At 41.5% G+C, this 13,770-nt stretch overlaps 1 protein-coding gene across 1 annotated transcript; it reads right to left on the reverse strand.

The window, feature by feature from the left end:
- Positions 1 to 2,490: 2,490 nt before the first annotated feature.
- Positions 2,491 to 12,784, reverse strand: LOC145495483 (uncharacterized). The gene is made up of 4 exons (XM_081475112.1): positions 12,250 to 12,784; positions 10,880 to 11,503; positions 6,336 to 6,872; positions 2,491 to 4,490 (listed from the first exon to the last, which is right to left on the reverse strand). The coding sequence occupies exons 1-4, from the start codon at positions 12,539 to 12,541 to the stop codon at positions 3,601 to 3,603; spliced, it is 2,343 nt and encodes a 780-aa protein (XP_081331238.1). The 5' UTR covers positions 12,542 to 12,784; the 3' UTR covers positions 2,491 to 3,600.
- Between the last annotated feature and the right edge of the window lie 986 nt (positions 12,785 to 13,770).

The raw sequence follows: 13,770 nt of genomic DNA on the forward strand, positions 1-13,770 counted from the left end.
GCTAGCTGTCCAGAGTTAACTATGCTTAAGGGTGTGGATGTCCTTGGCAAGGCAAGGACACCAGACAGGTACCGCGTATTTCAAGACTGGCCGTACAATTAAGAAATTTGTGCACCATAAAAGCATTAGCGGTTCCTACAGAGCGTTTGATAGAACCTAGAATCATGTTCACATTTACTCACAGTCATATACTAATTTGATTACCCCATCAGGCTAGCAAGAGCCCAATCCTTAGTTATCATAACACCAAGATCTTCAAAACTGCCTGCGTCATTCAGGGGCTTTCCAAAGAAACAATTGGTTACTGACCTATTTTGTAATTTGCAGTGTAGTTGGCATATCGTGCATAGATTCGCATTTATCTGCGTTAAAATTTAGCCACCATTTACAAGCCCATCCACTTAGGTTGGTGAGGTCCTCTTAAAGAAGCTGAGATTCTATAATCGGGTCGATTATAATGTTATATCTCTATAGATATTCGTGTTGCCAGCACACAGTTTAACTCTAGATGATACACGATCAGTTGTGTCATTGATGTACGGTGAGAGCAATAAAGCTCCAAACATGGTCCCCTGTAGGAGGCGTGGTGGCCTCATGGTTAGTGCGCTCGTCTTCGAATCGAGCGGTCCGGGTTTGAGCCCTGGTCGGGGACATTGTTGTTGTGTACTTGGGCAAGGCACTTTACTCTCACAGTGCCTCTCTCCACCCAGGTGTATAAATGGGCACCGGCGAACTTAATACTGGAGGTAGCCCTGCGATGGGCTAGCATCCCATCCAGGGAGGAGTAGAAATACTCCTAGTCGGTTCATGCTACTGGGATAAGATCCGGCCTGGTGGGCCACTGGCTCCTATGCAGACTTTACCCTGGTCCCCTGTGGAGAATGAAAAGAAAAGATGTTGGGCTTCAATTAAGTACATTTGACGTCAGGACAGTGGAGTTTTCTCCGCCTGCGGAATCCTGATTGGTTAAATTAAATTTCCGGCGCGCCGGCCATATCCAAGGAGGTGGTTGGCTCAAAACAGTTTTTTTGTTTCTTTGACGGACCTTTAGAACTAAGTGCAATATTTCAGGCTTAGAACTGTACTGTTTCGGAATGGCTGTGCTATTTTTTTAAGGTAATTATACAATTAACTCTCCACTGTACCTTTCATTGTGTTTAAGTCATAAATTAAGGTTTCACAACAAACTTGACCCACTTTTTACCATCGATTACATCTATCTTAAAAACTAAGCCGGTGACCCCATATTCTTTTTATAAAAATATTTTTATTACTCACAGAAGAAGAAACAGGAAAAATTATAAAAAATTGTGTGGCGAGCTTAAATAAAATAAAAAAAAAATGGAAATTTCCAAGTTGGAAAAATTCCACTCCACAGTTCTTCTTTCCAATTTCGCACATGCATTCCGCTAATGCTGTTGAATAATTTCTTGCATTAAAAAAGTAGGGTCACCGGATCGGAAGATGTTGGCTTCGTGAATAAGGAATTTTTCGCGTGCATTATACGCGTAGATTAAAATCTCGACTTTGCAAGATCGCGTATCCGCTGCTCAGTAAAGCCCGCAATTCCACGCGCATAAATGCGAATATCCGGGAAGAGTTTTTCCATTTTCCCTGTTGTTTTTACCAGCATAAGCGGTAGAAGAAAAGTACCATAAATACCGAAGGTGGGACTGGCCCAGTAAAGAAATCGAAGAAAACCTGAAGAGAAGTTGTTTTTTTTCCTGCTCTTTTGTAGATTGATAGCCGGCGCGATCGATCGCAACATCAACATCACAATTTTCGTTTACGTTTCCAGCACAGTGGTTTAAACGAGCGCCTTACCTTGGAAATTGACTGAAGGATGGACTTTCCGAAGGTAAAAATAGGCGATTTCGCCAACAGCTCACTAAACTTGGTGGAAACAAAGTTCAGTTTACGAAGTAGGCCTCGCGCCGCCATGTTTGTTGTGAGTTTTGCAAACTTGAAATCTCGCGCACTATCTTGCGACCCCTCGGGAGATCGCGTGATACCTCGTGGTAAAGTGCGCGTAGAGGTGTAATAACTGCGTGTTTTCATTCATCAGGTAGAAGGCCAACAGAGGACAATTTGTTCACCATATACGTCATTGAAGATGACAATTTCGGTACACAGGGCGGGTTATGCTCAGGCCCAGGATACTTGTTGGGCTTGAGAGTTTTAGATGGTGGCATAAGACCTCACTAGTATAACAATTACTGTATACAAGTTTCTTGTCAACAATACAAGCAAGCAATGTGTAGGGCTAATTTGCATATTATCTTTGGTAGTAAACAAAGAAGAGAAATACGAGTTCATACTGTGAGCGATCCTAGAGTCGTCCATTAGAACAGATTCATCGATTTTCAATAAGACAAGATCAATAGTGTCTCTTCGCTTGAACTTGTTGGAGTTGTATTGTTGGAGTTGCATCAGTGTACATGGAAAATCCGGTTGTTCAATAATTGCATGATCTATTTCGTCGACAAGACTAAACATTTGCTACAAATATTTATTACAAACTAAGTTGTAACACTACAAAAGTATCAATTAATTACCTGAAATGATCAGTAAGATGTCATAACATACGACTATGTTAAAAGAAATCTTAACCTTGTATGCAAACAGAACGCTCTAGCTTGCTACTTTGGTCACCGCTCATATACAAATTCTATTATTTTACGGCTTCATATTTTTCTTGATATTTTACTACGGACCTTCATTACTAAACCTATGTATCTAAATTCTTTATAGTGTAAATAAAAAAACCTGACGTGAATTGAATTGAATCAAAACACTAACGCTAGCTATATTGGAAACCGAAAGGAAAAATCATCACAAGGAGAAAAACCGTTATACATGTAACGCTTTTGCTGAGATGAGTTGAGTTTACAAAGACATAGGCAAAAGTATCTGGGGTTGCTTCAGTGACTTAACAGACAGTATTTCACTGCTCACTGTATAGTAAGTTTCGGAGTAAGGCTGCAAGACTAAGATGCTTGGAATCCTATAAAAAATCCTTGCAAGCGTACAAGTAATGTCTCAAACAAACATAGTGCAAACTTATATAATACAACCTACACCGCTTTCGCTTTTATCAAAGTAAAAAAAAAAAAACTTAGTTCGACGTAAATATTTAACATCGTTGAACGTCTATGCGATACGTAAAAGCAGGATGATAAAATTCGACAATGAATTGAGCGGGCAATTATTTACCAGGGGAAAAAATATAACTGAAATCGTTGGGCAGCATAGATGCACGTTAAAAACTCACAAAGTTTCATTTTACGCCGAGTGGGTATAAATCGTTGGAGCATGAAAAGAGTATGGCCTTTCAGTCGGAGAACAAGTGCTGTTTTTGCCGAATCTTTGATCAGACACAAAGATAGCTCGTGAGTTATTAGTCAATTAGCAACCATTGAAAGAAAATGTAACCACACTCAAACTTGCCACATTAACACGGTCTGATATGTACATTTTATGTTGGTAAGCAACTTCGATACAAATACTGCAGGATCGACTAACTAGCCCATAACTGGTACTTGTTCAAACTGTCATTGAAACTGAAAAAGTCCTGGAACGAGTTTAACTCTTTGTTGCTAGTCAGATAACTGTGATTTGTACAAGACCGTCATCATTCACGTTACCACCAGTCACACCAGAGCAACTATCACCACTGCAATACGAACCCCCTCCCCCACCGGCTTGGTTTGAATGGGTACCGCTTCCTCCCCCAGAATACCCTCCACCTCCACCTGATGCGCCGTTGTCCTCTGCACCCCCTCCCCCGCCACCAAAGCCTCCAACCGCGCCAGGGGAAGGCCCTCCGTTACTTCCACTGTTCATACCTCCCGCCTGACCTCCAATCCAACCTTGAACACGTGACCCGCCTCTCTCTCCATGACTAGAGCCAGCTCTGTCACAGCCTTGAGCAAGCCAACCCGCCCCCACTCCTCCATGGTGACTAGCACCTGCAGTGTTACATTCACCCGGTTGTCCCCCAATACCTCCCTTCCGAGCTTTGGATGAATCTTTCCCCACACTACTGGTGCCACTTGTTCCCGCCTGACCATCCACACCGTTATATCCACCAGACGCACCCCCTCCTCCTCCGGCAGCTAACAAAAGTATGTTACTTGTAGTATAAACAAAACCGCCTCCCCCTCCACCCGTACCAGCATTGTCCTCTAAAGATAGCCCTAGCTGAGCTGCTGTCTGGGTAGTCCTTCGTCCTCCTTTCACCTCCACTGAGTTTCCTCCTCTCTGTCCCACCACAATATTCAACACTGTTCCTTTAGTCAGTCTGAACTTGCCTTGAATGTACGCACCCTTGCCACCATAGTAAGTTCCCGGATTGTAACCATAGTTGTACGAGTGTGTTCCTCCCCGGGCTCCCCAGGCTTTGATGAGATAGCGGGCGCTTCTGGGAACGGTGAATTTCTGAATGGTGCCATATCGTCCCTTTCCTCTATTAGTTGTGAACTGAAAGGAACCTATAAGAAAAAAAATGAAGAATAGGACAAGACTCCTGCAATTAATAAAGAAAAAGATAAAAGTCAAGTCTGCGTTCGAGTCCAGAGGCCCATCGGGCAGGAATCTCCGGTTTCTATGGCGTGAAGTTACTAAGATAATAAAGAGTTTAAGCATTACGTTTACGGCAGACGGCAGACGGTAAATGGCAAAGACTACCTCTGATTGTTTATTCTTTTCTTGTAATCCTTAAATATATCACACAAAAACAGAAAAATGTCCCCTACTATTCTCCCAAATACAAATATTTTCACTCTACTGTACAGACAGCTGAAGACAGACGGCAAAAGTTTCATTTTTGCCGCTTGCCGTCTCTCTAATTTCTACTCATCGGCGAGATAGGATGCTAGTACATCACAGGGCTATTGCTGATTTTCATGAGACGCCATCATTTTCCAAATAAATAAATACCACTCTTTATGGGGGTTTATTTCATTCTTATGTTAGATCCTCTAAGAATCTGTCGTTTCACGACTTTTAAGCTCGAAATGGTTCCTCATTTTGTTATCGTAAAGCACGTAAGAGCCTCGGGGCGGGGGGGGGGGGCACTGCCATATATGGGCTATATAGGTATGTGCCGCTGTGAAGGGTATGGTTTTCAAGCAGTTTACTCTAGGATAGGGTATATAAATGAGAGCGTTTGGGTCTAGAATAGGGTATAATTTTTCACAAAACTGACAAGTTGGTTGAAGATTTTATGTAGACTAAAGAAACCAGGAATTGCCACTCAAAAAAATAAAAAATCAAATCGGCAAGTTTAAATTTACGCAAATCAGCCTCAACAGTGTCAGTAGATGGGGGGATTTGGGGAGTTTGCTCTAGTATAGGGTAGCAAAATTCAGCTGAACTAGCTCTGGTATAGGTTAAGGGTTGCAGTGTTCCAGCGGCACATCACCACCCAGAAATTCCCAAAGTACCTCCCCCGGGGTAAAAGCTTTCAAGGTTATGCGTTGTATGACAATAAAATGGCGGTCCGGATAAGACTCTCGCGTAGGTCAAAAGATGAGCTTTCGCTCAAGATTTTGCTAACTAAACAGTTCTTGCACTGGAAGAAGCATTACAAGTGGGAAGTCCTAAAAAAAACCCTCGTTGTCAGTTTCTTACATTTTGGGGATTTTTTTGACCCTGTACGTTTCAAAATGAGATTTGGTGAAAAACTTTTAAAAGAAGTAGTTCAACTGAAAAGTACATTTTTAACCAAACAGAACTTACTTTCAGGTGAACCAAACCTCATTCCAAAACACAGCCAAGTGGTAACACGGAAAGGACCTATTACTCGATCCTCATAGATACTTCTTACTAACCGAGTTCGAGGGCCGTATTGTAAGTTACGGACCCAGCTTTTTCCTCATCGATTTATGGCCCAAGCGCGAAGCGCGCAGGCCATAAATCGACGGGGAGAAAAATCGTAACTTACAGTACGGACAGAGAAAACAAGGTTAGTAAGATTTTTATTATATCTCTGCTGTGTATCTGACAGGTTCGGGAACGATTTCTGTTCACGCGGAACGGCTTCAAATTTCTGACGCACGTCGTAAGCAAAGCGAGTCAATTTGAAATTGTTGATAAGTGATTCTTAGGTCGTTAGGAGCTTTTAATACAAAATTTCAGAAGTAAAAGAAAGGTTTAAACTTTTTTGTCTAAAACAGTTAAGAACACTTGGCGATAAATCACGAAAGATTTTGGCAACAAAAAGAGCTTATTTAGCTGGCCGCACGGTAGATTACGGCCTGCTAAATTGACCAATCACAGCGCGCGAACTAACTGAGAGATACAATAATACGAGGTATTAACTAATTGCAACTTACGATTGGTTATTATGAGATCCGTCCTGGCCTCAATGGTATAGTAAGGCGTCTTTGCTTGACAAATGAAGACTCCAGAATCCGCATGACTGAGTGCAGAAATCGTCAAGATTCCTCTGCTGACTTTCATTCGCCTTTCTTCCCAAGCTCCCTTGGATCGTTTCCAAGAAACAATGGGAGGTGGATCTCCAGCTGCAGAACAGTTTAAGGACAAGTCATCGCCTACCGTTTTGTTCACTGTCTGGGGCGGTTTTGCGGTGAATTCTGGGGCAGACCAAACAAATAACGAGGTAGCTCCCGATGTCTCTCCTAAGTGATTCTTTGCGTGGCACACATAGGACCCAATATCGTCTTCCGCTGCATGAACCACTGTTAATAATCCCTGGTCCTGCACAGTCTTGTCTTTAGCAAGGAACCCCGGTGTCTTCCACCAAGTGACGACTGGCGCTGGAAAACCGGTCACGTGACATTTCGGAAGCGTGATATTTTGTCCTGTCTTGACGTGAGTTGGACCTGGGGCCAGCTGAATACGAGGAGGAGCTTTAAAGAGGAGAAAACGAAGGTTGTTAAACACTGGTGTTTAAATATTTTTGGCGCTCACCGATATATACTAATGGACATTTACAGAGAACGTTTTAAGCCTTGCATATCACCAGTGCCTCCTAAATAACCAAACAGCATTTAACACGGCGAGGGGGGACGGCTCTACTGTCCTGGCGTCACAGGAAAGGCATTTAACGTCGAACCACTTTTTCACTGGAAACCGCATTGAACTTTCATAAAAACCATAGCAATTACAGTGTATTACAAACGAAAAATCTAAAACCTATATTTTTTAATTTTGGTCTCTCTGCTTCAACTTTAACGTTCGAATTCAGCAACTTGCTCGAAGGTGGGACAATAGTCGTGCCATTCTTGCTAAAAATAACTCGTTTGATGAGACTGTTACATGGCAAGGTAGTCTTGAAGTAAATCCGAGCTTTCTGATTGGTTCTTTCTTGGTCAGGATTTTGCCACTGACACGGACTGTTTCTTTAGAAATGGTCACAAGCCGAGTACGAGTTTTGTTTGTTTTCGAAAGCAGGCACGTATAATGAGCTACTTACTAACCTTGCCTGGTCGAGTCATTCTTTGGAATATTGGCCCTCGGTCATTTTTGTACTGACTTCGCCGCGCTTGGTCCGTATTGCGACGACTCGGGTCAATATTAGGGACTTTAAGATACGGTACGGCTAGGCTGTAGCGCGGCGGCAGATAGTGAAGATCGCTTACGGTGACGTCATGACGAGCGTCCCCGAACGGCTTTCCCGCCGTAGCCTTGCTCTCTACTGCGGGAAAGTGAATGAATGAATGAACGAACGAACGAACGAACGAACGAACGAACGAACGAACGAACGAACGAACGAACGAATGAATGAATGAATACTTTATTGAACCTCCCCAATAGGGCTTTTCAGGAACAAGCCTATAAAGGTCGGTTTCACGCACTCTTCACTAAGTGAGTATAAGCCTGCTGTTTATACTTCTCATTTTAACGCTTTTTTCACTGTTTGAACAGCCTAGTTTGAAGATAAAGTTCTCAATCATAAAAATCAGTTCTAAGATTATTGTTTCTTTGTCATTTGCACAGGAAATTTGAACGATTTTAACACCTACCGCGAGATGATTAATTCAGTCATATTAGTATCGGGCCGAACAGCCGTAGATAAGAAAGCTTCGTATGTTCTAATCTGAGCTATAATTGTTTATTACTGTTCAAAATATATTTTGTTATAATTAAAAGTTTTGTATTTTCGGGCTTATCACGTAATCGTTGTAGGAACAACCTGTCCGTATTGAAATCGAGTTTTTTTTATATCAGAATTTATACTTTGTTTTGTGGTTGGAATTACAGGCGGTTCTATCAAGTTCTAAAAGGTAATTAAAATCTGAGTTTTAGGAAATGTAAGACGGATACAGGAGAAGGAAATCATTGTCATTAATCCAACCTATTTCGTAAGAAAGCAGAATAATCTCTGGTTTCCTTGAAAGTAGTCATTTTTGTAAAGACACGTAGAGACTGCACATACCGTTGCCGTTTGGCGGGTAAAACACCGTTGTCAGCCTAGTCCCTCACGGCCGAAGTAGCCGTAGCAGCACTTCGCCGTAGCGTGACCCGTAGCGTATCTTAAGGACGGTGCCTACTAAAGACAAAGGTTTTTGCGCCAGGTTAGGACCACGCGGAAAAAGTAGATCTTTGCAAGGGCTATTGGAATCCACAAAGAAAAATTGGGGTAGCCACGCATTTTTTCGAGATAATTAGCCTTGAATCTCAACAAAAATGCCGACATCAGCATTTTTCTGAAAAGAGAAGGAAAGGAAATTTCTTCCCAGACTTCATTAGAATTTGCCTTCACATACAGAAAAGCAAACACATTTATAAAGATCTTAAAACTGCATGGTAAATGGTAACATAAAAGCCATTTTTGGTATGTTTGTAATAACAAAATCGTTGCAACAGCGCTTTTAGCGTCTCTGACAGCCTTCCTCAGGTTCAGCTAAAATATAATCTAAATACCTTTTGCTCACAACCAGAAACTAATCATGTGTTGATTAGGCTTGCCACTTCCATTTCATAACAAAATATGGGGGTAACCACGCGTTTTTGAAAGTTATTGATCTGTTTTGAAAACTTTTACGGTGCTTGCTACATTTTCTTCTTCCTGTCACCTCCCCGGTAAGTAAAACATTTGCGTATCTCGCACTTGTTTTGCGTGCGCACTACGCAATCTGCAGGTACATGTTTACAGTCGGATTTCAATATAATTTTCGACCGATAACAGCTAGTTTTTCAGCTGGAAAACGTTAATAGTTAGAGGTTAGCGATATGCAACTATTCTAGTGTTCCTGGTTTAAGTACAGGCTCATTAAACTTGATTTGGTCACAGTAGGAAAATTTTGCTTTCATTTTAGTCGTGTACTTGGTAGCGTAGTTGATTGCGTCAATGTCAACCCCAGCGCGCTCGTGGCACTTAAATCATGCCTTGCGTGATGCGCAGAACGTATGCGCACTAACAAAAGTAGGCACCGTCCTTAAAGTCCCTATTCCCCGGTACGGCCCTTGGGTTCGGTTAGTAAGAAGTTAATATTATAATAAATACTATAATTTGCATGATCTAACATATATTTTTCCTTAATAATGGAGTCATGACTATACTCGTACTCCGAAACACCGGATTTTATCGCTCGTTTTACCGTTTTATAAATATTATAACAAGAGGCAAAAATAACGCTAGACTTTGCATTTTTGGGCATCAAGTTAACTATTTTTACGAAGTTGAGTAGGAAACGACTTTTATAGGGTCGTTAGCAGAGTAAGCTTGGAGCGGCCCCTTCAGCCCCAGCCCCTTGAAGTCCTTTTCTTTCCTAACAAAAGGCCGGTAGCTTAAAGTACTGCTGGTTTCCCCTTCACTGGAATGCAAGTCTATTGCATTTTTGGTTTGTTTTACCAACAATTAAGAAGTTGGAAATCATTTATAATCTTGATTGGACTAGGAGAAACGTTAGGGGACTTTAGATTTGAGTACGCGTACGAGATGGAGTACGAAAACGACTTTTCAATTCTAGTTTGCAGGCTTCATATTATCAAATCACATAACCATCTCATTCCGTGAGCTACCCTCTCTACCTTTAAAAAACCGACATGAAGAGCGAGGGCTCTGGAAATATCACTGGTTTGAAATTCGAATATCGTACTCGTAGTCCAATCTAAAGTTCCCCAATGTGTGAGAGTTGTTTCGAACTAACGGCCGAGATTCATTCGGAGGCGGCTTTTATAATGCGGTAATATAGCATTATTGCATCCTCCACATTTCAAACCTAACCTGCCCAAAAAGCTTTTAACGTATTTGGTTATGAATGAATGAATGAATGCTTTATTTAACGTGGATATACGCTTAGCTTGAGAGCTAGTTTACAGGTATTCCACCTAATAACTAAGAACCTAACAACTAAACAACGTTAATATCACAATTCATCAGGTGAAAATCACAAATTAAATACTTATTAAAACTATTCACAACTATTGTAACAATATTCCCGCCGCAGTCAAAATACTATTAAAACTAATGTCACAAATTTACTAATCCCCGAAATTTAGCGATCTAATTCTGTTTACTATTTCATTGGTGCCTACTTTTATTCTAATGTCATTTGATAGTTCATTCCATTTCTTGGCTGCAAAATATCTCCACGACTTAAGTCCATATTTGGTAGTGTTAACTTTAGGTAAAGATAAAACATATTCTTGGCGCCTGAGATTGTACTTAAATGAGCGTAAATTAATAAGGTTCCTAATTGCCCGTGGTGCTTTGTTCGATATGCTATTATGTATTGTCAATAACATGTCTTGAATTCTTCGAGATTCCACGGAGGGTAGTCTTATCCTGTCCAAGAGATGCTGATAGGATGCATGTTTACATGGTTATGGTGGCCGTTGGAGATAAATGCAGCCCGTTCTAAGCATGCTAACCATAAATTATAGCAAGGCGATCAAACGTTTGACATACCTTTTACGATCATTCCAGCGGTCTCGTTTGCAGTGCCCAGTAAGTTTCTTCCAACGCAAGTGTAGTCTCCTGCGTCATCTAGTGTCACGTGACGGACTTCTAATCTTCCGTTGCGGCTCCTTAAAGGAGCACTTTTCGCTCGTAACCACGTGACGCTCGGTTTAGGATTTCCGCTGACAGAACACTGGAACATGGCACTTTGATTTTCTATGACTGTGTGGTTCATCGGGGAAATCACTACCGTGGGAGGTGAAACAGATTCCCCGGGTTCTCCCTTTGCACCGGGGATACCCCTGGGACCCGGCACACCTTGGATTCCCTGTTCCCCCTTTCGACCCGGTGGCCCCATAGGTCCCCGCTTTCCATGAGGGCCTGGTTCTCCTCTGTCACCACGTGACCCTTTCTTTCCCGTGACTCCACGCGGTCCTCTTCTACCACGTGATCCTTTAGGACCCTGCATTCCCGGCGGTCCTTGCACGCAGATTTGTCGTTTGGGTGAACAGAATGATCGTGACGTCAGAGAGTTTAATGTCTTGTTTATCTCACTTCTCACTGACTCCATAGTAAGCTCGTCCGGTTTTGTGCCAGCTTCAGATGAAAACCGGCGGGTTCTTCCGATATGAACTGTCAATAACGTAGAAAGAAAGATATCGTATTGAGAAACATTGATACTGATATGCACTTACTGACAACTGATCTGGCGCGTCAACTGACCTTTGCAAACTGCTGTTTCGTTCAGCTTTGGCTTTATACCAAAACAAATTTGACCTCCCAATGACGTCACTTTCACTTGCACCTTCAGTATGGTAATTGAAATTGCTAATCACATTTTCATTTTTGGATCCCTTTGCATTGAGCTATGAAAAAAAGTAAGGCCTCAAAGACTTTGTTTAGTTAACTTTTCTAAAACCATTATCTTAGTGAGTGACGCTTACTGAAATGTAATTCAGCCTTTTGATCGGCTGATTCTCTTGACCTTACTTCCATCTTTGTCTGACTTTCGAAAGAATATATGAAACAATTTCACATGTTTGTTCATTTTCAAACGCGCGATAGTATAGTATCATTATTCTGATTATTTTCTTCCTATAACGGTGATCAAAATGAAACTTCTCTTTACAATATTTGGACATTGTAATGCACTCTGGTAGTTAGAGTATCGAAATATCTTGACGTACTTAGCCACGTAGAGGTATTTTCAGGGCTTTGAATTATACAAGTTGAAATCAAAATAAATGAGGAGTTAAAAACTTCTTAGCTTACAATTATACGGTAGAAAAAAATTTTGCAACCGGTACGTGAGCCGCAACAATTTCATATTGTGTCGACCTACAGAGGTCTAGTACTTTACAAACGAACAAAACCATTACCTTCTGCCTCATCTTTACTCTCTTTAGTAATCTTGTGATCAAATTCTCCAACAGACTCGACTCTTTCAGAGCGTTCCAAGCTTGCTGCATCGATGAAAACCTTGATTATGTTCTGATTCTGTCGTGCGTCCGCCACAAGATCTTCAACTTCGTGAACTCGCTGGTTTATTATCTCAACGCGCACCAAGGCAGCGGTACAGATCAATAAAGATACTAACGACACTGGACAAACGAGCGTAGATGAACAGTTCTGGGAATCACGAGCAGATGAGTGTTCTTGTTTCTCGGCCATGACGAAACACTGGCGTCTCAGGATAATGCAGCGCTCCTTAAGGTGTGGTATAAAGATACACTCGCCAAGACGTGCATGAAATATGACTCTCGTGTTTACGGTGGTCTAAATTAGCTCCTAGTGTTAGTGGATTGCTGAAGCATTCCTGACGTTCAGTGGGTCAAAAGTCATCATTTTAACAAAAAAAAGTTCATTTCAAAGGAGCTCCTAAACTTATGTGGATTCATCAGATGGGAAAGTCCACGATTTTCGTGAATGTTTTAAAGGTTACATTTAGCATCACTCTACCACGCAACTGTGGCTGTGGTATATTTTTGTTGTTATCAGGGTGATGTTTATACCGCATGACTCAAATAAGGGTGCAGTCAAGGTAAAAATTAAAAAGAAAAAAAAAAAGAAAAAAAAAAACGGAACAAAAAACAAGCGATGTCACTTCTGTTCAAACTCGTTCACAGGGATCCCAATGTCTGTAAGAGAAAAGCCCTGGAAACAAGGTTCGAAACGGGCCCAAATTGGCCTCCTTAAGCGGTTTAATTCAAATTTCCCGACGGGTGATGTAGCAGCTCTCGTCAGGCCTCACATGAATGGCTTGATATCTTTTGAGAGAACAATAAAGCAAACAACAGAAACAATGCCCCTAGCCTTAAAACAATAACAGCTGCTAACAGTGAAGAGAATTACAAGCTTACGAGAGCTGTTACACTTCTGTCTTCCGACGAGTATTCTCGACCCTTTAACATGGAGTTCTCCCCCCTACCTCCCACTGAATGAAAACCTGCCATCTTGCGTGTACCAGTAGCTGGTATTTCTGGAAAAACTTATCCTAATTACCTCTACACTATTAGAGCACCAGAGAATCGCATCATGATGTTTCACAAATTCAATTGTTTCTCTAAATTCCGTGCTTTCTAATCTGTCTCCATTTTACTCAAGCATGTTTCGGTTTTCAGTACTGAATCTGTTGCAGTTTGTATTACTGCTTCAAGTGGGTATTCATTCTAAGTTCTAGCGCGATTCGAAGACAGTGCTAATTTTATAGATTACAAAACCGTATCGTGACAAATGTACAAGGAAGTATGTTCAATATGGACTGTATGATGGAAGTTAAATAAATATTGGGCCTGTCGCGATAACAATGCCTCTTGTCTAACACTAGTGCCGCAACTCAGTTGAGCATGCATTTCAAGGATGTGATATTTGCAATTTAAATGTGATCATCCTTCCTGTTT

Source organism: Orbicella franksi, chromosome 8 (assembly GCF_964199315.1).
Source record: "Orbicella franksi chromosome 8, jaOrbFran1.1, whole genome shotgun sequence".
NCBI lineage: Eukaryota > Metazoa > Cnidaria > Anthozoa > Scleractinia > Merulinidae > Orbicella > Orbicella franksi.